Raw genomic sequence first — 25,979 nt, forward strand, 5'->3', positions numbered from 1 at the left:
AAATAAGGTTGCTTAAAAGTTGGTGGGGATAATTTGAGCATCCTGAAAAGTTGATAGTGTTATGTCCCTATTGTCCCTACGTAAACCTACACCCTTGTTTTGAAGTAACGCTACTCGAGTGAAACGTTTGGCTCCTCTACCCACCTCTGCATAAAACACAATAAAACCGGTAATAAAAAAAAAAAAAAAAAAAAAAATCGAAATAATACTTAAAAAAAGAAAAGGATTCTGACCCAATCAAGTAGCATAAATAATTAAAAAAAAAAAAAATCCAGTAAAAGTATCAAACACGAATCTAACCACAAATATAATAAGAACTGTTTTTAATTAATTTATTATTTTTTTTAAAAAACTATAAACTAACTAATTAGCTGCCATTGACGGCTCTAGACTTCAAATGTTCAAATGGTTTGGACTTTTGTCGCCGTCAATGTCACGGATTGGACGTCTATACCCGTCAATGGCAACCAATGAGTTCAACATAATCAGTGAAATAGATTGTATTCTTTCCAACGCTCTGTTTGTGTATATATTTTCTTCCCCAGAGGGGGCGTGCCCTTTCCTCCTAGAGGCGTGCCTCATCCGAGTGGGCGCGGCCTAAACCCCACTCTACAACATAGCAGCAGCCACTCTGGTCGCATCGCACACTTGAACGCAGCGCGGCCAAGAAAGTACACGCACGCGTGCAGTTATAGGCACGCACGCACACGCGAGGACTAGAGCGGAATATCGAGAGCACCGCGGCCGGCCGGCGTGCACCTGTCCCCCGCCAAGCAAGCACACGCGGAGACCCCCCGACCGGACGTCCTTATGTGTGGATGGGACCAAAGCTACTCGGTGAATACTTTAAATTTACTTAATTATTATTGTTTTTAATTAAGTTTGAAGGGCAGTTTGACTTTTTGTGCACGTTTTTTTTGTCAAAGTTCAAGAAATTAAGACATCAGAGCAGTAAAGTTAATCGTTTTAAATGCGTGAATGGGACTTTTTTCCATGTTGAAAAATACTTTTGCGTGTTTGTTGAGGTTTAGAAAACGTGTAAAACTGTAAAAATACACAAGATTATTAAATAGAAATTATTATTTTAGCGATTTAATGTTCCAAACAGCGTTTTTGGGGTGCTTAAAACACTTTTTAAAGGTTGTTTGATGCTTTTTTGGGGGTTCATGGACAAGAAATGTGAAGGTGTTTGTATTTTAATAAGACAATTTAGTGTTTTACTCGTTTAAAACTTTAATTTTATATAGGTTGATCGACTGTTTGTGTTTAAAAAAAAAAGTGTAGATGTGTTTAGAAATAACTTTTGTTTTTGAGGGGAAAATATGTACACATTTAGCCATTTAAAAGATACAAATAAGTGTTTTAGTGGTTTAAAAGGTTTATTTTAGGTAGAGTAAGTGTTTGTTTTAAGTTAGAAAAGGTGTAGATGTGTTAAAAATAACTTGACAGTTTTATGTGTTCTATTCGTTTACATGCTTGATTAAATTTAGAGTTGTTTGTGGTTCGAAAAGGTGTAAATGTGTTGTTTTTTTTTTTTTTAAATACAAAATTGCGTTATGATGATTCAATTGGTAATTTAAAAATGAAAATTTTGTTTATTTAAGGGTTTTTGCTCTGTTTAGAAGATGTGAGCACAGTATATTGAAAAGTAGAAGGTCTGCGTTAGCATTTTTAGGGTTAAAATTTGATTAATTGTCTTTATGAAAATGCTTTTTGGGTGTTAATTTTTGCCTTTTTTGTCATTTTGATGGTTGGTGGACAATCAATGGAAGTGTGCTGCTGAGGAAATACAACTAAGTGGGAGTTACGAAATGTGTTTTGAGGCTTTATTTTGGGTTATTTTACTAGGATTTGAATGGTTTTTCTTATAAACTCTATGTGAATACATGTTGATTGCAAGTTTTAAAAAGTGGACTAAAATGAACTGCTTTTGCTATGAAAAGATGCTTTTTTTTGCTTCTCATTAAATGGATTGTGAGCAAAATAAGTCAATTCTCTTTTTAAAGATGTATTTATTTGGGGTGGTTTTTTTTGGGGGGGGGTGATTTTTTGCAATCAAGCGTTGAAAAATGTCTAAAATGTCTTTGAAAATGCAAACTTTAGGTGCTTTTGGGGTTCAAATTAGACTTTATCAATTTTTTTCCTGTCATATATTCATTTGTATTGCCAAAATAGCTCAAGTATGGCTTATTTAAATGTTTGAGCTTTTTAATGTCTCATTCAAAGCTGTGTGGGTGATATCACACGGACAAAAGTGAGCGTTTTGTAAAAAAAAATTAACAAAATTAGGAAGTAAAAACAGGAAATTGAAGTGTGATTACACTTTAATTTAGATATTTGTTGTTGTTTTTTGCTGAGTGAGCGCCAAATGTTGCTGCTCATTTCTTTTTATATCACATTATGTTATTTGAAGCTTTTTTGTTTTGCTTTTTTAACCCTTGAGATCATTCAAATTCAATTCAAATTAGGGCTATACAAAGGTAGAAAAAAGGCCTAAAAGACTAAAAAGTAGTAATATTAAGAGAGTGAAATCATAATATTACACGATTTAAGACATATGTTGTAACATTACGAGATTAAAGTTGTAATAATATGAGAAAAAATTCTAATATAATGAGATTAAAGTCTGAATATTACAAGATCAATGTCGTAAAATTAGGAGGAAAAAATGTCAAATATTACGAAATTAAAGTTGTAATATTACAAGAATTGAGTCATAATATTGCGGGCGGAAAATGTCGTAATATTACTAGATATAAGTTGTAATATTACAAGCTCAAACTCGTAATAATACGAGAAAAAAGTAAAATATCATGAAATTATAAACTCTAAATTTTAAGTAAATAAAGTCAATAGTCCAAAAAAGTCGTACTATTATGAGATTAGCTGTAATATAAGGTGAAAAAATGTCAAAAATAAAGTTTTCATTGCAAGAATAAAGTCGTAACATTGAGGAACTTTTTTTGGTCATATTACCAGATTGAAGTCGTAATATTATGATATTGAAGTCATATTATTACGAGATCAAAATAATAATATTATGAGAAAAAAGTCAAATATTCTAAATTGGAAATGGTAATATTGCAAGAATAAAGTCATAATATTACAAAATAATGTCGTAATAGTTCACAATCTTTTTTGGCAATATAACCAGATTAAAGTGGTAATTTTATGAGATTAAAGTCGTAATAGTACGAGATCCAAGTTTTGATATTATGAGAAAAAAGTCAAATATTATCAAATTGGAAATCGGAATATTACAAGAATAAATTCACAATATTACAAAATTAAAGTCATAATATTATGAGATTAAAGTCGTAATATTACGAGATTAAAATTGTTATGAGAAAAAAGTCAAATATTACGAAATTCAAAATCGTAATATTGCAAGAATAAAGTCATAATATTACAAGAATAAAGTCGTAATATTGCCGATTTTTGGGGAGGGTCATATTACCAGACTAAACTCGAAATATTACGAGATCAAAATTGTAATATTAAGAGAAAAAAGTTAAATATTACAAAGTTGTAAATCATAATATTACAAGATTAAATTTATAATATTACAAAATTAAAGTCATAATATTATGAGATTAAAGTTGTAATATTACAAGATCAAAATTTTTATATCATGAGAAAAAAGTAAAATATTACGAAATTGTAAATCGTAATCTTACAAGAATGAAGTCATAATATTACCAGATTAAAGGCGTGAGAAAAAAGGTCGTACTAAGATATTATTAGTTGTTATCTAATCAGAAAAAAATGCCCCAATTTTATAAGATCGAAATCATAGTATTACCATAAACGGTCGTAGTATTACGAGATTTAAGTCATAATATTATGAGACTAAAGTCTTAATATTACAAAACAAAAAAAGTCGGAATATTACGAAATTAAAGTAGGAATATTGCTAAAAAAAAATGGTAATCTTACAAGATTAAAATCGGAATATTTCGAGATCAAAATCGAAATATTAGAGGGTTATAGTCTTAATTTGCAGGATTAAAAGTCTTAGCATTACGAAATTAAAATCGGAATTTATGAGATCTAAATCGTAATATTATGAGATTAAAGTCGGAATATTGCTAGGAAAAAAATGTAATATTACAAGATTAAAATCATAATATTACAAGATCAAAGTCATAATATTACGAGATCATAGTTGTAATTTGCGAGATTAAAAGTCTTAGCATTGCGAAATTAACATCGTAATATTACGACATCGAAGTCGTAATATTACATGATTAAAATCATAATATTACAAGATCAAAGTCGTAATATTACGAGCTCATCATCGTAATTTGCGTGATTAAACATTGTAGCCTTACGAAATTAAAATCGTAATTTTACAAGATTTAAATCGTAATATTCCTAGAAAATATTTTTATATTACGAAATCATGGTCGTAATATTACGAGATTGTAGTCTTAATTAAAAGTCATAGCATTACGAAATTAGAATCGTAATATCACAAAATTTAAGTTGTAATAGTACGACATTAAAATTGTTCATTTGCAAGATTAAAGTCGTAGTTTATTGAGATTAAAATCATATTATGAGATCAAAGTTTGGCTGTCATAAATATTAACAAAAATCTGTATTTTCCGTATTATTACGACTATTATTACTTTATTCTCGTAATATTACGAAAGCAAGAAAAAAGTCGGAATTTGCGAGGACAAAAGTCAAAATATAACGAGATTAAAGTCATAATATTATGAGAATAAAGTTGTAATATTACACAATTTTACAGCTAAACTGTTATACGAGAAAGGTGATTTGCCAAAAGATGAATGATGTCAATGAGTTAAAAGCTTAATGTCATTTCACTAGAATTGAATAAAAACGTTACGGTTGTGTTGTAGCTAATTGCTGTGTTGTTTGTGTTCCCGAGACCCCCCAAATGGAAAAGTTTTGTCGTTGCCTTCCTCCCCGGGCAAATCCTGCCTTCCAAATTTAGTCGCAGGAACTTCCTTTCTTCTTTACTTCCCTTCTTCCTCTGTCTTCTTCCCGTGACTGACTCACAGCTAACTGGTTTGAAAAAACCATCACTGACAAAAAAAAGAGGGAAATGATCGTCACTGGGGCACACGATTATTTTGATAGTCCTTTAGTCACCGATGAGTGGTCTCATCGGCTGACGTGTATTTTATTGTTCTTATACTTTGGGTTTTAAATTATAGGTGGAAATATTTATATGGAAAGTTTATAGAAAATAGTCTATCAGTCTAGTCTAGTCTGAAAAGTCTATCATTGTCAATGGCACTCAAAAGAGTTAAATTTAGAAACTACTCAGAACTCAAAGTCATGCTCACTATCCCCGCAGGCGACCTCTCAAAGCTCGGCCATGTTGACCAGTGAGGGGGCGCACGCCATGGACCAGGACTACACCCAGCCCGCCGCAAAGATGGCGTCCACTGGCTCGGACGTCGTAAACCCTGAGTCGGACGCAGACGATGAAGCGGACATGACCAGCTGGACTGAAGCCGAATTCGAGGAGAAGTGCACCTACATCGTCAAGGATACAGCGCGAGAGGCCGGGCCAGAGGGCGCCACTAGCGCAGCTGACGCTAGCGGCGTTAGGGCGCGTGCGTCGCTGCCCCGGAACCTCATGTTCAAACACACAGCTGACGGAAAGGAGGTAAGATACATTATATCGACTAACGTAAAGTAGTGCAGCACAATGTAACGCAACGTGATGCAATGCAACATAGCATAACAACATAGTGTAACGTAACATAGTGTAGCATTATGCAAATTTAATGTAACATAGCATACTATAACAACATGGTGTAACCTTAACGTAACGTCAAACAATGTAACCTTAAATAACAAAACATAAAATATTAATAGGTAAAAGAACAAAACATAACATCACATTGTGTCATGTATTGTTACACAGCATAGGATAATATGACAACATAGTGCACTGTAACAAAACGTAACATTACGTACTGTGACATTAAATAGCGTAAAATAACAAAACGTAAAATAATGTAATGTAAAATAACACAACGAAACTTAACAAAGCATAATATTACGTAATGTAACATAATATAGCATTTCAAAGCATAGCTTAGGGTAATGTAACATAACAGTGAACCGTAACGTAACATAGTGTACCGTAGCGTAACGTAAAATAGCACCACAACATAACTTAACAAATCACAACATTACGTAATGTAACAACATAACATAACATAACATAGCAAAGCATAGCTTAGGGTAATCTAACATAACAGTGTACCGTAACATAGTGTACTGTAACATAACCTAAAATAATGTAATTTAAAATAACACAGCATAACTTAACAAAACATAACATTACGTAATGTAACATAACATAGCATAGCAAAGCATAGTTTAGGGTAATGTGACATAATATAGTGTACCGTAACGTAATGTAACGTAGTGTATTGTAACATAAACTAACATAACGTAATGTAACACAATATAACATAATTTAACGTAAAATAACACAACATAACATAACAAAACATAACATTACGTAATGTAACATAATATAGCCTAGCAAATCATAGCTTAGGGTAATGTAACATAACAATGTACCGTAAGGTAACATAGTGTACCATTATGTAATGTAACATAGTGTACTGTAACATAACCTAACATAACGTAATGTAATGTAACATAACATAACATAGTGTACCATAACATAACGTAGCGTAACAGTGTTCCGCAACACAGCATAGTGTACTGTAACGTAATGTAACATATTAGTAACATAACCTAACGTAACGTAACATTGTGTACCGTAACGTAACGTTGTGTACCGTAACATAACGTAGCGTAACAGTGTTCCGTAACATAACAGAGTGTAACATAACATAAACATAACATAACATAACATAAAACACACAACACACAACAACACAACACAAGAAAGCATAGCATAGTCAATCATTATGTTATATGTGACAACATAGGTAGCTAGTGTAACAGTACAGAAAAGGACAAAACCTAACATAACATTGTATAATCTAACGTAAAACAGCTTAGTATAACTACAGAGTAAGGCAAGGCAAATTTATTTGCATAGCACAATTCAACACAAGGCAATTTAAAGTGCTGTACATCACATGAAGGTCATAAAAATCACATCAAATCAAAAGAACGTTAAAACAAAAGCAATCGAAACCAACAAACATAAAAACATAACATATTGTAACTAGAGATGTCCCGATCGGGTCCGATCACGTCATTTTCAAAGTATCGGAATCGGCAAAAAAATATCGGACATGCCTTTTTTTAATATATATATTTTTTTTAATCAAATCGTTTTCTAATTGTATTTAACGTTACAGACATAATACGTTACACTAATCCAGAGTCTTTAGGCTTAAGGTAGGGTTATCAAATTTATCCCGTTAACGGTGGTAATTTTTTTTTTTTTAAATTCATCACGTTAAGATATTTAACACAATTAACACATGCGCTGCAAGACCCACTCACGCATTGTCGCTTTCAATCTGTAATGGTGCCGTTTTACCTATATATAGACATCAAAAGCAGCGTAAAATGAGTAAAATAAATTTTGGCAGCCTTTGGAGCCTTTTTTTAATTGGTTAAAGCCTTACAATCCCTCTCCGTTCAATTAGAAATATCGTGGAAAGCAATGTGGGGAAGAAAGATAGCAATTGATCTTTTTCTTAACACCCTATGTTATTTCCTAATGCAGAGAAGATATATCAAATGGTACCACTACGCACAGTCATGGTTGCACTTCCCATCATGCATTTGGGCAGAACAATTAAATGGCTACAGTATCATTTACTGAAAGCTCAACAAATACACTAGATGGCAATATTTAGTCACAATATACAAATTCACATTTATCCTTTAAGAATTACAAGTCTTTTATCTTGGATCCCTCTCACAGAAAGAATGTTAATAATGTAAATGCCATCTTTAGGATTTATTGTCATAATAAACAAATACAGTACTTATGTACTGTATGTTGAATGTATATATTCGGCCGAGTTTTATTCATTTTTTTCTTAATGTATTGCCAAAATGTATATGATCGGGAAAAATTATCGGGAAAGATTGGAATTGAATCGGGAGCAAAAAAAAAAGCAATCGGATCGGGAAATATCGGGATCAGCAAATACTCGAACTAAAATGATCGGGATCGGATCGGGAGCAAAAAAACATGATCGGAACAACCCTAATTGTAACATAGCATGCTACAACATAATACATAATTTCATACAATCACCTAATTGAAAACTAATTGATTTTACAATTAATTGATAACTATTTTGACAGTGGTCTAAAAACTTATCTCCATTGCGTAAATAGGCTACCCTCCATTGATAGCCCTTGTGGTTAACAGCGTGACAGTATGGATTATTTCATCAGGATCTTTCTTGTCCGCAGGAAGTTGAGCTATGATAGCAAACAAGAAGTCAAAATCCCATTGCATTGTTACTAGCGTTGCAAGTTTTTTTTTAAAACCCATTTTGGTCTTGTATTCTTATGTGTAGAGCCATATTTTTCAAGAAATGTTGAATTTTTAAAAGAAAAATGAAAGTTTACAATTGCAAAAAAGATTTTTCAAAGTACTCATATTTTTTTGGGCTGTACAAGTACAAGTTCTACTTTTAACTAAAATAGTGGTTTTTGGTTTGTTCTTCTCATGTGTGTGATGTGTATTTTTCAAGAACTGTTGATTTGAGAATAATAATAATAATTAAACAATACTTTTTAACAATGAGTTGTCAATTAATCTTGGAAAATGATGAAAACTGATTTTGCAACTTGTCTGTGTGCAGGTCGCGGGCGTGTGCAGCCGTGAGTACATCCCCAAGGGAACCCGCTTCGGCCCGCTGGTGGGCCAAATCTACACGGCCGAAAATGTACCCAAGGACGCCAACCGCAAGTACTTCTGGCGGGTGAGTGCGCGCCACTTCCACTGACGTCACAGGAAGTGTCACTTTCGGACCCTGTGAGAAAGCCTGAAGGGGAAGGAAGTGATGTCATAGGAAGCGTCATATTACAAGAAGAAAACAAATGCGGCTCTTCCTGTATCATTATTCATGGTAGCTTTGCATGTAATGTAAAAGCGACCCTCTATAATTTTCACTAATTTTTTTTTTTTTTAATTGCATTTCATTCAGTCATTCATTCATATTGCCACTGAGATGCTCAAACTAAATAGATTAACAACCTTCCTACTGTTAAAACTGCTGTGATATTACGTATTTCATAAATTAACTATGAACAATCCATTTTAACTTGGAGGACAGCAAACTTCACAGTAGTTCATACAGATTGGACGTCTACTCGTGACAACCTCATTTCAAGCCTTTTATTTTAGTTTTATTTTAGAACTACTTGATTAGACGACACATTTTTTCACGTCCCAGAAGTCATAAAATGCTTCCTCTACGTTTCAGATCTACGCCGACGGCGACTTCCACCATTTTGTGGACGGTCTGGACGAGGCCCGCTCCAACTGGATGCGCTACGTCAACCCTGCCCACTCGGCGGCCGAGCAAAACGTTGCGGCGTGCCAGAACGGATTGGACGTGTACTTCTACACCGTCAGGCCCGTCCCGGCCGGCGCCGAGCTGTTGGTGTGGTACTGCCACGACTACGCGCGAAGGCTGCACTACCCGCCGTCTGGGGAGCTCATGATGCAGAAGCTTAGTAAGTTGGAATATCCATTTTATTAAAACGGATTGGACGTGTACTGCTGTCTAATTTGGTCAAAAAAAAGGGAAAAGAATCTTGAATATGTCTTGAAATATGTCAATTTTACTGAAAATACAGGCATACAAATATATAATATATAAATAACAAAACAATAACTTAATTTTGTTCCAGAAAATCATAAAGAGAGTATTAATGTAATGAAAAAAAGTTCTAGGAAAGTTGTAGAAAAAAAGTGAGTAAAAATCTTGTCTTTTTGTTAAAGATTTTAGATTTTATTCTTGTAAAAAAAACTTTTTTGAAAAATATGGCTGTTTACATAAAATTAAACTTTTCAAATATTATTACCTTATTATTTAAATACTAAAAAAATCTGGCTATTCCAGAAATAAAGATGAATTTTCTTGAAAGTCTTAGATTTTACTGTTGTAAAAAATGTAATTTTGGGGGGAAAATATGGCTTTTTATGTAAGATCAAACAAAAAAATAATAACCTTAATTTGGTGAAAAAAAAAAAAAGAATGTAAAGACTTTAAAAAAAATCTTGACTATTCTATTTGTTATTGAAATTTTTGTTCTTGTAAAAAATTGACTTTTTTCAAAATTTGCAAAACACTAACCTTAATTTGGTGGTGGTGGAGGTAACGATACTAAATTAAATACTAAAAAAATCTTGATGTTCTTGAAAAAAATAGTTGAAAATTTCTGTATATTTTATCAATGTAATATTTTATTTGTGTTTAAAAAATGGACGGTTGTTGAGGAAAATATGGCTGTTCAAATAAGATTAAATCAACAAAATATTAAATTATTTTGGTGAGAAAAAAAGTAATTTATGAAAGAAGTGGGGAAAAAATCATTTTGGCATGAAGATTACTTTTTTTATTGAAAAGCATTTATTATATTCTTGTAAAAAAATGTACACTTTAAAAAATTATGGCTGTTCACATAAGATGAAACAACTAAATAAACTATTTGGCAAGGAAAAAATGCTTTGAATACTAAAAAAAAAAAAAAAAAAAAAAAAAAAAAGATTTCCAGAAATAAAGAAATGTCTGAAAAATATATTTTATTGTTGTAAAAAAATTGAAAGTTTTTGAGAAAATATGGATGTTCAACTAACGTTAAATCAACAAAATATAAACTAATTATTTTGGTGAGAAAAAAATAAATGAGAAAAAAGTGAAGAAAAATCTTCTTCCGGTTAAGATGACTTTTTATTGAAAATCATTTCTTTTATTCTTGTCAAAACTTTTATTAAATTTTTCTTAAACATGATGGCTGTTCACATAAGATTGACCATCAAAATACATTTAAATTTGGTGAGAAAAGAATAATTTAAACACTACATTATAAAAAAAAAAAAAAAAAAAAGCTGTTCACCTAAGATTAAAAAAGGGAACATTTTAATTTTGTGATTTGAAAAAAATACAAATGGCGAAAAATGTCTTTAAAAGCCTCTTATAAAAAACCTTTATATAAAAACAATTGTAATATTTTATTCTTGCCATAAATTGACAATTCTTGAAAAATATGTTCACGGAAGAGTAAACCAACAATAACAAAAACACAAAATTTTGTGATTTAAAAAGGATCCAAGCACTGAATGAACGAATAAATGAATGCGAATGAACTAGTAAGATTACAAGTTCATTCGCATTCATTCATTAGTAAGTAAGATTACTAGTTCATTTGCATTCATTCGTTCATTCACAAAATGTCGTGTTTTTTGTCGTGTTTTTTGTGATTGTTGGTTGCGAATGCGAATGAACTAGAAATCTTACTAGTTCGTTCGCTGCCAGACGTCCTACTTCAAAAAGAAGGAACATCTACTAACGCATTTAAAGACTTTTAAAGCGCCGCATGATTGGACGTCTATCACCGTCAATGACACTGAGTTAAACACACACACTTATATACAGTATATAAACAAGTGTGTCTGTAGGTGTGTGTGTGTGTGTGTGGTATCCCCCTGCCCCCTCTTGAACTTCCTGTCTGAACCGCTGACAGATTGAAATCTCCAAGATGGCGGCCGTGTTTGTTTAGGTTTAAGAGGAGGAAGAGGAGGAGGAAGACTTGCTGATAACCTCCTTGTTTACTCACTGACGCCTTACTACTCATTCACTCGCTCGTATGTGTATGCGTGTGTGGACACACACATTGCATCACACGTAATAGATGGCGGCCATTTTGCAGCGAGTTTTCGCTAATCCGCGCTTTCATCTCGAGTGGCAAGAGATTGAAATGGGGGGGAATGATCTTGTTTCAGCGCTATTGGTTGACGGTGATGAACGTGCAATTAGGGCTGGGCGATCCAGATGACCTGTATTTAATCGAGCAAACATGGTGGAGATGCAAATTGACTTGAGTTTGTCGGACTTGGAATGGTACCTCAAATAGAGTAAAATATTTTCGAAAAAATAAATACCGTGCGTTAAAATACAACATACATTTTGTTTTTCGAGCACCTGCTAGCTTAATGCTAATAGACAACGGAAGACACTATTAACGCATTATTAAGCTAACAGATTTCTTAACTTTCAAAATAATACTGAGGGAACTTTTTTATACAATTCACAAATTATCAGTTTAAAATGATAGTAAAAATAATACAAAAATGTAGTTCAAAAAATCGTAAATAGAGATTGAATATGAAAAATAAGTTTGGTTAATTTTTGCTTCAACTGCTATCTTAATGCTAATATACAATGAAAGACACTTTTGCTGCACTTGGATTAGCATTATTCAACTCTATTTAACTCTTGAAAGAACACTTGATTTTTTTTGTCAATCTTGAAAAGATGTCCGATATGTGAATAAGTGTGATTCTTCATTCATTTTTATTGTGCAGTATAATACCAAATCAATTTTCGAACACCTGCTAGCTTAATGCTAATATACAATAGAAACTGCCTTTCAAGTGCTCATGAAAATTCACATCAATTCACGTTCTTTAACTATCAAAACGCCTCAGGAACATTTAGATTGTAATTATATAATACTTTTAGTTACAAAAACTACAGTAAAACAAAACTGAATGAATAAATACGACGATGTGAAAACAGAACTGAAGGCTTAATGCTAATATACAATGAAATATTTGTTTGCTACACTAAGATTAGCATGATTAAACTCTATTTAACTCTTGAAATAACACTTTTTAATAAAAAACCTTATTAAAAAATCTTGAAGAGATCAGATATGTTAAAAAAAAATTGATTTTTCATTCATTTTTACGGTGCATTTTCATACCAAATACATTTTCGAACACCTGCTAGCTTAGTGCTAATATACAATAGAATCCGCCTTTCAAGTGCTAATGAAAATTAGCATTAACTCACATTCTTTAACGCTCATAACGCCTTGGGAACGCTTATATTGTAAACTATTTAATACATTTAGTTAAAAAACACAATCAAACAAAACTGAATGAATGGATTGGACGATGTGAAAACAGAACTGCTAGCTTAATGCTTATATACAATAGAAGACACTATTGACGCGCTAACGAAGATTAGCGTGATTACACTCTAACACTCAAACTACTAGTTGACAAAAAAAATAAAGTTAAAAAAAAAAAATCTTTAAAACCGAGGTCAGACATGCAAAAAAAAGTGATTTTCATTTTCATTTTAACTGTGCATTAAAATACAAAACATATTTTTGAATACCTGCTAGCTTAATGCTAATACATAATGGAAGGCACATATTCATGTGCTAATGACTATTAGCATGATTTAAGATTATGATACAATACTATACTAAACTATTACAACTATTTAAAATTATTATTCTTATTTAAGATCAAAAAGCACAGCTCGGCTATGGAAAATAAAAGATTTGGGTGTTGTTGTTGCTTGTTTTTTTTTTTTTTTTTTTTTTTACTGTGCAAAAATTCCAAAATACATTTTCAAACACCTGCTAGCTAAATGATAACATACAATATAATCCGCCTTTCAAGCGCTAATGAAAATTAGCATCAACTCACGTTCTTTACATTCCTCGAGGACGTTTATATTTTAATTATTTAAAATGTTTAATCAAAAAGTATAATAAAACTTGTTTAAAAATCAGGAATAGAGATTGGAAGATGTGAAAAAAATTGGGTGCTAGAAAGAATGATTAATATTCAATCACGTGTCTCTAAAACACTTAATTAAAACGGAACATTCGTTCACTCAGTGCCAGCCCTCCCAGTTCAAATAGATTGGACGTCAATCCCCGTCCATGGCAGTCAATGTAACAAAAGCCCTTCCTCTCACATCGTCCGTCAAGCGCGTGTCACTTTAAGAGCGCTAATGCACGTTTATCTCCCCCAAAGTAAACGTCACTTCGTCACGACCGTTATTGATGTGTTTTTTCCTGTCCTTACAGAACGGTCGCTGTTGGAGGTGAAGCAGCATCAGGCGTCGGACCCTTCGCCGCCCCCGCCCGCAGCCCCCAGACCCCCCAAGAGGGAGCACAGCGTCTTATCCATCCTGCGCGATGTCCCCAAAAGCGAGCCGAGCCGACCGCTGCCCACCCGAGCGCGTTGCGCTTACAGTCCGGAGCGCCCTCTGTACCCACAGGCGCTCTACCCGACACTTAGGGGACATCCTGAGGATTTCCTCAAAACTGGGGGACTGGGGTACCCGCGTTCACCAGGCGACCAATCCTCAGCGACGCCCAGTCCGTCAGCGAGGAGCAGCCCGGAAAGCAGCCCCCAGGGGAGCCCGTACGGATTGAGTCCGTACCCCAGCTACTCGCCTCCGTCCGCCGCCCCGCTGTCACCCTTCTACGCCCCGGGGGCGCCCTACTCTCGCTACCTCCTGCCGCACCACTACGCACCCCCCGTGGGCGGCGTCTACCCCAGGATGTACCCGCTCTACCTGCCGCCACACGTGCCCCTCCTGCCCTCGGACGCAGCCGGGCGGCGCTTCCTGATGTCGGACGCCGCCCACCCGCAGAGGGACCTCCTCTTACCGGCTCCCACCAGCGCCTTTTCGGCCGCCGCGTCCCTCAAGGACAAGGCGGCCGCGCATCGGCCTTACGCTGGCCTTCGCTCGCCGTCCACCGGGTGCCCGGCCGCGGGGGTCCCCGCCGAGCGGGTCCTCGGCAAACTGTGCGACTCGGACGAAGAGGCGGTCAATCTGGTGAAGGTGAAGCGGGGCGTCGGTTCGGCAGGGTACAAGGCGCTGCCTTACCCGCTGAAGAAGCACAACGGGAAAATCAAGTACGAGTGCAACGTGTGCACCAAGACCTTCGGACAGCTGTCCAATCTTAAGGTAAGGGGTACCCGGAACACGATTCCCAGAATTACCATGGGTTTTTGTGAGATTTGTTATCAATAAGAAACAATATATCTTTTTAAAAAGACTGTTTAATAAAGAAACCAGCAGCTACCACTAGGCTAAAATTTGTTAGCCACGGTCGGTACTAGATGGCCTATGGCACTCACCAGCATTTATTGTTAGTCGTGAGACTTAAGTCGAAAGGTGTATCGTGATTCGGCATTTTCATCCATCCATCCATTTTCCTTTTAAAACTGGTGAAAATCTTGACTTTGGGTTTTCATGACAGTTGACATGACTTTAATCAGACAACATGAGAAAAATTCTGAAAGTCCCTACTTAATTTTGACTTGACTCAAGTCATCGGTTTTAGGATTTAGGTTTTTAAAACCTAACTTCATGAGGCTGGACATAACATGAGTAGTTGCTTAAAGCGGGAAGTTCAAATTTTTTGGACCTTTCTAAATCCGATCCGGGTCACTTTCGTATGTTGTTTAAATCTGATCTGGGCCACATTTTTCCGGAATGTGGTGGCGGTCTGAACTGTCAAGTCTCCCAAATCAGAATTCATGCAGCAATTACGTCAGCAAAGAGCGAGAGCGGCAGGCAGGACTGCAGCGATAGATGTGCTTTAGCGTTAGCACCTAGCTTGAACGCTACTACGCAGGCTTGACCACATTCATAAAAAAATAAAATGAAGAAAAGGATAAACCTGATAATGCTAGGCTTTTTCTGTGCGTCAGATCAGCAATTTTTAGTATTGCTTACATGGCCAATTCAAACCCAATCGGAGTGCTTATCTGACCACTTTTGCTGTCCTCAGGTCCACCTCCGTGTCCACAGTGGCGAGCGACCGTTCAAATGTCAGACTTGCAACAAGGGCTTCACGCAACTAGCCCACTTGCAGAAACACTACCTGGTCCACACGGGGGAGAAACCGCATGAGTGCCAGGTAAATTTGGTAATGGTATGAACATACACATTGTTGTCACAGATTACTTACTTACTGATTACGCCTCAAAAAAATGTAATCTAGTTACTTTACTGATTACTTTATTATCAAAGTAACTAAGTTACTTGAAAAGTTATTTATCGGTTACTTTTCACCAATTTTTCTCTTTGCTACCTCAACATCCGACAATTGAATTTAAAGGGGAAGATCAGAATTTTTCACATAAGGCTTTATCTTTGAGTTAGCGGGGTTGAATTACTCGATGGAGTTGATTTCAACCACCATTGACTCTCGCTAGCTTAGCCACTCCCCCTGAAACTAACAAATAACTGACAAACTGCTTGGAATCTGTTGAAATCAATTCCACCGACTAATAAAACCCCACTCACACAAAGATTAAGCCAAATGTCAAAAATTCTGAATTTCGGGTTAGGGTTAGCAGCATATGAGTTCTGCTATAAAACAATGCAAATTGACTGCACAATAATCAACAACACACAAATGAATTGCACAGTGCAATAAAAATGAAGGTGGGGGCGGGTGTCAATGCGCGCACAAACCACAAGAACGGCGTATACAAACGCGGTCAATTTAGCCACAAAACGTGGCGGCAACTAAGCACTTTACACTTAATCGGATTTACACGTCACCTCATGGCATAAATGTGCAACACGAATCTGATGTAAACAATGGTCGCCGACTACCCGCCATTGCAACGGCAAAGCTATAAAACAGCCGCGCATGTAGCAGCCCCAACCTATCGCTGGAACCTTCCAGAATGAAGGAAAAATACTCACGTTCATTCATGGACGCACACAGATCAACATTCCCTCACACATCTCAACAGGTGACTGAAGTCTAGGGGTGGGAACCTCTTGGTACCTCACGATACGATACGATTTCCGATATGAAGCTCACGATAACGATGATATCACGATATAGCAATACAGCAATTATCGATACATTGGTCAGGAAGTCATTCTACAAAACGACTAATAAACAGAAAAACAAGTTTACGTCCAATCCATTTGAACTGGGAGGGTAGCAGCAAATGAACCACTCCCACTTTAAGCAGGCCCCTCCCACTTCTATAGCCATGAGTGGCAGCCAATTAATGCCAGGCAAGGAGTCATTTTGGGTCATTTCAGGTTGATTTTCAGTCACATCCTGTTGATTTTGGGGCATTTTATGGCCACTTCATGTTGATTTTGGGTTACGGAACAGGAAGTGAGCCGGGAATCCCACAAATGCATGGGCAGTGACTCAAACTCAAAAGACCTGTAAATGCCCTAAAATGAACAGAAAGTGATAGAGGCGTGCGAAATTTCTGATTCTTAGATTATTCGCGATTCGGCCGTGGAAGATTCGAGAAAACATCCAAACATCACAAACATCCAAATTCCGATTATTGAATTATACCAGGTAAAGCGGAAATAAAACACAGTCAGGGCGGTCTTCAGGACGCAATGAGGAATGGACCGAGAGTAAATATCATGTTCAACTCATGTTGCTAGATAAAAAAAATATATATTTTTTTTTACCTGACTGCGGCCGTCAGACGCTACAAACAGCGCCCAGTTGCTAGTTGCTACAAACATACAGCAACATACGGCTATGGTAGATGTCACATTTATCTAGAACTAGATGTGAAATGACAGACGACGGCTGTGTTAGATCATATACCAAGAACTAGATGCGAAATGACTTTCTCGCGCTAGTAAACAGGCGCCATCTTAAAGCAGTAGACTTCTCTAGAAGGCTCTGTTGTAGCGAACCTAATTACTTTTTATCTAAAAAAAAACAAAAAACCCAAATCAGTAAAATCTTGACTTGAATCCATCTTTAAATGATGAAACAGTTTTAAAACTTTCACGTCGAAAGTAGACAGAAGGGAAATTATGGAATAACGGGAGCAATTTTGACGACTTTAACGGTCGATTCACAACATTAAAATAATTGAATGTAGTTTAAAACTCCAGATACAAAATTGGGACTTGAGTATTTTATTTACTGTTTTTAACAGTTAACTTGATACTGAAATAGTATTTTTGGGGGGGGGGGGGGGGGGGGGGGGGTTGTGGTGCATCAATAATCGATTTATAATCGAATCGGAGCCTCTGAATCGTAATCGTAATCGAATCGTTAGGTGCCCAAAGATTGCCACCTCTAGAAAGTGACCTGTAAATGCCCTGAAAATCGGAAAGAGTGACTGTCAATGGCTGCCATGAAGTAAATTTTGGTAGCAACTTGTTGGTTCCTTTTTTTTTTTTTTTTTTTTTTTTTTTAATAAACATTGATACCTTTTTAAAACGATATCTCGATTCTTGGCCTGAGCGTATCGATAACCTTTTGGGATGCAAAGTATCACGATATATTACCATTTCGATATATTGTCACACCCCTACTGAAGTCTGTCTCAAAACAGGAAGTAATTACGAGCAGTTACCATGGAAATGAACATGTGACAAGATGGGAACCTTTCTAACGTATTATATTCAAAATGACTACAAATATTCTTCATTCTTCATACATTATGAGGCAATTACAAAATAGTAACATGCAGACACGAAGGAAACTAACTTTAATCAGATTACTGGTTTGGAAAAATATGTGCATTAGATTTTTCGTTACTGAAATAAAGTAATCAGATTACAGTAACGTGTTACTAAGTAACGTAACTGACAACACTACACATACAGTATATCAGACAGTCAGTTTATGTTCATCTGACTCCATGTTTCGTGTGTCAGGTATGTCACAAGCGCTTCAGCAGCACCAGCAACCTAAAGACGCACCTGCGCCTCCACTCTGGGGAGAAGCCGTACCACTGCAAACTCTGCCCGGCTAAGTTCACGCAGTTCGTCCACCTCAAGCTCCACAAGCGCCTGCACTCTCGCGAGCGCCCCCACAAGTGCCCGCAGTGCCACCGCCACTACATCCACCTGTGTAGCCTCCGCCTCCACCTCAAAGGCTACTGCCGCACGTCCGGCGCCGAGGAAGTCCAACGCGCCAACGAGGAAATCGAACGCTTCGACTTGAGCGAGCACGCCGAGCAACTGGAGCGGCTCCGGGGCGGCGCCGAGTTGGACGCCGTGCTAGAGAAGCAGGTTTTGGGGGCCGTGTGGCGCCAGACCTCCGTCATCAAGGCGCGCCACGGACTGTCCGTCAAGCAGGAGGCGGATCCGTAAGGGACCACTTCAGGGACTCGCTACTCAGGGCTGAAATTTGACAATCATCCTCCTAAGGTCTTCATTTCCACATTTTTTAATTTATTTCCAGAACATTCTTCAGGGTTTACAAGAATGATTACGCCATTTGCCCCTTTAACCACTTAACTCATTCACTGCCACTGACAGCGATGAAGCGGTGTTTCAGTGCCATTGACGGCGAATGACATCCAATTCATTTGGACTTCACAAACCACTGAGTCTTATGACCACACAAAGAAAGAAAAAAAATGGCCTACAAGAATACACTTGTGATATTTCGAGATTTAAATCTTAATATCACGGGAATCAAATTAGATTATCACAAGATTGAAGTCAAAATATTCCATAAATTTACGTAATACAATATATATGGATGCTAAATCGTATTAGTACGACTTTACGTACGTTAAGTTGTAAAAATACATAGTTTAAGTCATATATCGGAATATTACAAGATTGAAATTGTAGTACGAGACGAAAAAGTCACAATATTACGAGGTTAATGTCGTAATGTTATGTAACTCCATAATTTACGCAAAATATATACTGCACGACTACGTTGTATTATAACGAATTGACGTAATATTACGATTTAAGTCATATTATTACAAGAATTCAATCATACAACATAATATTGCCAGATTAAACTCATAATATTACATAACTTTATTTACTCTGCGTAATTTGAATGGATGCAGTACGGATGAATTGTAAAATTGCGAATCAAAGTAACTTTACGAGATTTAAGTAATAATGTTACGAGATTTAAATCATACATCGCAATATCTCGAGACTAAACTCTTAACATTTCGACCTTTCCCTGCCGTTCAGCTCGTAAAGTTATGACTTTTTTATTGCCGTAATATTACGTAACATTAAGTACGTTACGTTGAGTACGTTAAATTGTAAAAATACATAGTTTAAGTCATATATCGTGATATTACGAGATTAAAATTGTTGTACGAGACGAAAAAGTCACAATATTACGAGGTTAATGTCATAATGTTATGTAACTCCATAATTTACGCAAAATATATACTGCACGACTACGTTGTATTATAACGAATTGACGTAATATTACGATTTAAGTCATATTATTACAAGAATTCAATCATACAACATAATATTGCCAGATTAAACTCATAATATTACATAACTTTATTTACTCTGCGTAATTTGAATGGATGCAGTACGGATGAATTGTAAAATTGCGAATCAAAGTAACTTTACGAGATTTAAGTAATAATGTTACGAGATTTAAATCATACATCGTAATATCTCGAGACTAAACTCTTAACATTTCGACCTTTCCCTGCCGTTCAGCTCGTAAAGTTATGACTTTTTTTATTGCCGTAATATTACGTAACATTAAGTACGTTACGTTGAGTACGTTAAATTGTAAAAATACATAGTTTAAGTCATATATCGTGATATTACAAGATTAAAATTGTTGTACGAGACGAAAAAGTCACAAGATTACTAGGTTAATGTCTTAATGTTATGTAACTCCATAATTTACGCAAAATATATATTGCACGACTACGTTGTATTATAACGAATTGACGTAATATTACGATTTAAGTCATATTATTACAAGAATTCAATCATACAACATAATATTGCGAGATTAAACTCATAATAATACATAACTTTATTTACTCTGCGTAATTTGAATGGATGCAGTACGGCTGAATTGTAAAATTGCGAATTAACGTAACTTTACGAGATTTAAGTAATAATGTTATGGGCTTTAAATCATACATCGTAATATCTCGAGACTAAACGCTTAACATTTCGACCTTTCTCTGCCGTTCAGCTCGTAAAGTCATGACTTTTTTATTGCCGTAATATTACGTAACTTTGCGTACTTTACGTAATATGTATGCACTGCAACGTTGTATTATTACAAATTAACGTAATTTTACGTACTTTACGAGATTAAAGTCATAATATTACAAGAAAAAATTCTTAATATTTCGAGAGTAAAGTCAACATATTACTTAACTATTACGAGATTATCTTAATACTTTTTGTAATATGCATGACGCAGCACGGCTATGTTTTATTATTATGAATTAACGAAATACATACTTCCCATGTTTTAACACATAATATTACAATATTTCAATCATACATCGTAATATTATGAGACTAAAGGATAAAATATTACAAATTTTTTTCTTGAAGTATTACGAGATTAATTTCATGATATTACATAACTTTATTTAGGAAATATATGATATTTAGCATGGCTAAATTGTATTATTAAAACTTTACAAAGCCTTGTATTCGTTTCGAGATTTAAATCGCGGTATTACGATATTTAATTCCTAAACCGTAAAATTATGAGAATAAGGTTTTTTCTCGTAATGCTACATTATTCTTGTAAAAGTACAATTTTTTTCTCGTAATATTACGACTATAATCTCGTAATCGTACAACTTTGTTGTTGTAAGCCAATTTTCGTCATAAATATATTGCGAAAAAGTCGCAATTTAATGAGATTATCATAATATTACCTAACTCTACGTACTTTGCGTAGTATGTATGGCACAACATGGCTATGTTTTATGATTACGAATTAATGTAACTTTACGTTCTTTAGGAGATTTATGTCATAAAATTACAAGAGTTCAACCGTACATTGTAATATTACGAGATTGAAGTCGTAATATTACAAGAAAAAAATCGTAATATTATGAGATTAAAGTCATAATATACATCTTTTTACAATAATTTTACATCACTTTATTTACTTTACATAATATATAGACGAATGCAGCTCGGCTATATTGTAATATTGTGAATTAACGTAAATGTACGTACTTTACGACAATTAAATCATACATCGTAACTTGGGCTGCAGCTATCGAATATTTTAGTAGCCGATTAATCGATGGACTAGTTAGTTCGAATAATCGAGTAATCGGATAAGGGACACGAAAAAGTAAGATACCTGAGCTGAGCCTGAAACGGTCTAAAAAAATAAAAATAAAAATGAGGATCTATGTCCACCAAAAGAACAAATGGCTAATTTACGCAGAAAAAGTCCGCTAGCTTTAACTGTATTAAAATGCTTGTTTTTTTTGTTTTTTTTTCTTTCTTTCTACAATGCTCTTAACAAATGGTTCAGACACATATCTCCACACAAAAAAAAAAAAAAACGGCTGAATATACCTATAAACTAAATCATGAATGCATTAAAAAAAGATTAGCTCAAACAAAAACTTAGCTTACGTTGGTCTTAACAGGGAACAGTGGGATTCAGCCATGTGAAAAGAGGCAGACCAGAGGGCAGTGTATCAACCCTAATCAATAAAACTAAATGTAAACACTTTCAAAATAAACCATTACAATGCCACTTTAATTAAACGAATACTCGAAGCAACAAAATTTAATTTGAATATTTATTTTTAATCGAATACTCGAGTTAATCGATTAATCATTGCAGCACTAATCGTAACATTTTTCTCATAATGTTACGACTTATCTCGTAATATTACAACTTTGTTGTTGTAGGCCTATTTTCATCATAAATCGTAATATGTACGAAAAAGTCGCAATATTACGACATTGTTTTCATATCACGTAGCTTATATCACGTACGAAGTACGTATGGAGGCAGCAAGGCTAAATCATTATTTTGCGATTATGCTAGCAAATTTTTAAATCAACTTTTTCAGTACAAATAGACATCCAATCATGTGTTTCGTTTCATCCTTTTTAAACAAACGTTCCAAACACGTTACCGTCTATCCGTGTCGCCTTCATAATGCGAATTATTTTTAAACCAGAATAACGTAGAAAAATGCTCGTCTTTATTCAATGCTTCATTGCGTGAATCCACTCACGTTTTGACGCTCACGTCATTTTTTCGATTAAAAACCCGATCCTTTTCACCTGATTCCGATCAACTGAAAAATGGCGCGATTGGCCCGATTTCCAATCATGTGACCTTAAATTTAAGATTTGATACCGATACTAACAATTCAAATGGATTGGACATATAGCGCCGTCAATGACAGACACTCATTTAATTCATGAAATAATTTTAAAGCTGTTTTAACAGTAGCAAGTGTGTTAACATATTCCCTTAGTTTGCGTGTCCTATGTAGTAATATGACATTAAGTTATGCGGTAAACGTAAAGAAAATTTCAAGTAACTCTGGTTCATCTATCACCATCAATGGCAGTCAATGACTTAATCATTTAAATAACAGGAACAAAGGGCAAGTGTGTGTGCGTGTGTCACAACAGTTACCTCAGAGTGTGTGTGTGAAAGTGCGAGCGAGTGACGGGAAAGGCTAAAGGCGGAACTTTTTTGCTATTTATTTGCTCTTTGGCTACTTGAAGAAGAAGAAATGAAAGTGGAATGCAGCTGGTCAACATGTAGCACATGTTTTTGTTTTGTTTTTATTTTCGGATGATGGTGACGCGGATGGGACGATCCAAACCAAAGTTGACTTCCCGTAAAAGCAGGAAGAATGTGAAGAAGGGACTTTGAATGGAGTTTTATTTATTTTATTCTTCATGATTTTTTCTTTGTTTTGTATGGTAATGTTTGGTTTTTATTTGTAAGTAATGAATGATGTTGTGTGAGAGACTATGAACCAAAGTGGATCAGATTTCCGAACTGTAAACGTATAAAATAATGCAAGATTTTATAAAATGGATGTTGTTCCTTTTTTTCCTGTTAATTGAAATTTTTTTTAATTGTAATTAAATTCTAAGATTATTTTTCATAAGATTGTGTGACACTCCAAACCAAAGTTGAAAATGTCCAAAGTGGGAAGAATTTCAAGAAAGGGATTTCAAAAAGAAAGAAAAAAAAAAAGAAAAAAAAAAGAAAGAAAGGGCTTTAGTTTTTAAAAATAATTTAGTTTTTTTTTTTTCTCTCTCTCTCATTTGAATGTTTTGAACCCCTAATTTTCTGTTTTCTTTTTTGTTTTTAATTTCTTAATTTTATTTTGAATTTTATTAGTCCTTTTTTTTTTTAACAGAATTTGGATTTTAATTGAATTCTTAAATTATTGATTTGACGTTTATCTTCAATTTCGGTTGCATTTTTTAATTTGTGAACAATTTTATTCCTAATTGTTTTATTTTTAAAGTTTTTTATTTTATTTTTTTTAGCCCAAATTTTCAGTTGTTGTTGTTTTTTTTTTATTTCTTAATTTTATTTTAAATTTTATTTGCCCCATTGTTTTTTAAATTAAATTCTTAAATTATTGAATTGACGTTTACCTTTAATTTGCGTTTCATTTTTAAAAAATTTGAACAATTTTAATCGTTTAATTTTTAATATTTTCTAATTTTTTAATTAAAAATTTTTTTAAATTAGTTTTTTAACCCCTAATTTTCAGTTTTATCTTATTCATTTTTTTTACTTTTAGTTGTATTTTAAATTTTATTTGCCCTTTTTAAACAGAATTTAGATTTTTATTGAATTATTAACTTAGTGATTTGAAGTTCGCCTTTAATTTTGGTTTCATTTTTAAATTTGTGAGCAATTTTAATCCTAATTGAGTTTTATTTTTAATGCTATTGTTTTGGGGGGTTTTTGTTTGTTTTTTAAATGGTTTGTTTTCATGTTAATTTTTCAGTTTAAAATGTCATTAGCTTTTTTTTTTTTAAACATTAAAATGGGATTTCCAAATGTTATTAATTTTAAACCATTCATCAAATTTTAACTTCCATTTAGCGTGAATTGGGTTTCATTTTAAAATTTTATCAATTTTATATTCAATTCAAATTGTCACGTTTTATTTCCTTTAAAATTTCAAAATCAATCTTAATTAAAACATTTACTTTTTTTAATCACAATTTTTATTTGTTTATATCAATTCATTTTAATTTGACGTAAAATTTTCATTTAGGAATTTTTCTTTTTTTTCTCTGTGAATAATGACTGTCCGTGTGCGACGCTCTAAACCAAAGTTAAAACTACAAACATCCAAAGCAGGAAGAATGTGAAAAGGAAAAAAAAAATTTGATTAACTCACTGGCTGCCACTGACGCTCATTGACGTCCAATCCATTTGAACTGGGAGGACTGATAGCAAATGAACGTTCGTCTACGTCTACTAGCAATAAACGCATTTAAATCCACAGAAGAATGTTAAAAAGCACCACACACTTGGACGTCCATCATCGTCAATGGCACTGAAAGGGTTAACTTCCAAGCCCCTCCCCTCGAGCGCGTCTCTTATGCACTGGCCCCGCCCACTTCCTCATCTTTGACCAAAAAGTGTCTAGTCTGTCGTTCGTTGAGCTTTAACTCCACAAGCTGTGTGCGTCTGTGTTTACATGCTGGTTGGTTTACAAATTGTTTTATTTATGTGCAAAAATGTCCAAATGTGTAAATTATGAGGAGAATTATTATAAATGTTCACTGCTTTTAATCCAAACACTTGCCTGTTGTTATTGATGTCTTTTGTTGACTGAGAAAAAAAATTAAAAATTGTGGAATATAGGCAGATATTATTTTCAAATAATGTTATATTTCACTCTCAGTAAAATAAAATAATATAAATGTTTTTGACACAAAACAGTACGTACAATTTTTATCGTGACATACTATCGTATATAGCACAGTGGCTACTCCCTTTAAGCACAGGTAGTCCCCGGGTTACAAACGAGTTTCGTTCCTACGCTAGTGACATAACCCAAATTTCCACGTAAATCGGAATGACCCTTTAAGTACCCCTTAATACCCCCTAAATCTCAAAATAACTATCCAAGAAACGTATTATACATCATATTAACTCATTCACTCCCAGCCATTTTACTGGATTTTGACTGATTTTGCAAGGCCCACAGAAAATTCTGTTCTATTGCTGTATAAACATGGAACCCACCAAAAGAAAGATTA

General features: G+C 34.6%; 1 protein-coding gene across 1 annotated transcript; it reads left to right on the top strand.

Moving 5' to 3' along the window:
• Positions 1-662: 662 nt before the first annotated feature.
• LOC130915394 (PR domain zinc finger protein 1-like) lies at positions 663-24,521 on the top strand. Its single transcript, XM_057835382.1, has 7 exons — positions 663-837; positions 5,330-5,644; positions 8,799-8,918; positions 9,423-9,675; positions 14,053-14,942; positions 15,772-15,900; positions 18,651-24,521. The coding sequence occupies exons 1-7, from the start codon at positions 811-813 to the stop codon at positions 19,086-19,088; spliced, it is 2,172 nt and encodes a 723-aa protein (XP_057691365.1). The 5' UTR covers positions 663-810; the 3' UTR covers positions 19,089-24,521.
• Positions 24,522-25,979: the final 1,458 nt, after the last annotated feature.

This window comes from Corythoichthys intestinalis, chromosome 4, assembly GCF_030265065.1.
Source record: "Corythoichthys intestinalis isolate RoL2023-P3 chromosome 4, ASM3026506v1, whole genome shotgun sequence".
Lineage (NCBI taxonomy): Eukaryota > Metazoa > Chordata > Actinopteri > Syngnathiformes > Syngnathidae > Corythoichthys > Corythoichthys intestinalis.

Bases quoted from the DNA above. Each gene is read 5' to 3' on its own strand.
- LOC130915394 (XM_057835382.1), top strand. From the start codon at position 811: ATGTGTGGATGGGACCAAAGCTACTCG. The intron at 8,919-9,422 runs GTGAGTGCGCGC...TCTACGTTTCAG, and splicing joins ACCGCAAGTACTTCTGGCGG to ATCTACGCCGACGGCGACTT. The intron at 9,676-14,052 runs GTAAGTTGGAAT...CTGTCCTTACAG, and splicing joins GCTCATGATGCAGAAGCTTA to AACGGTCGCTGTTGGAGGTG.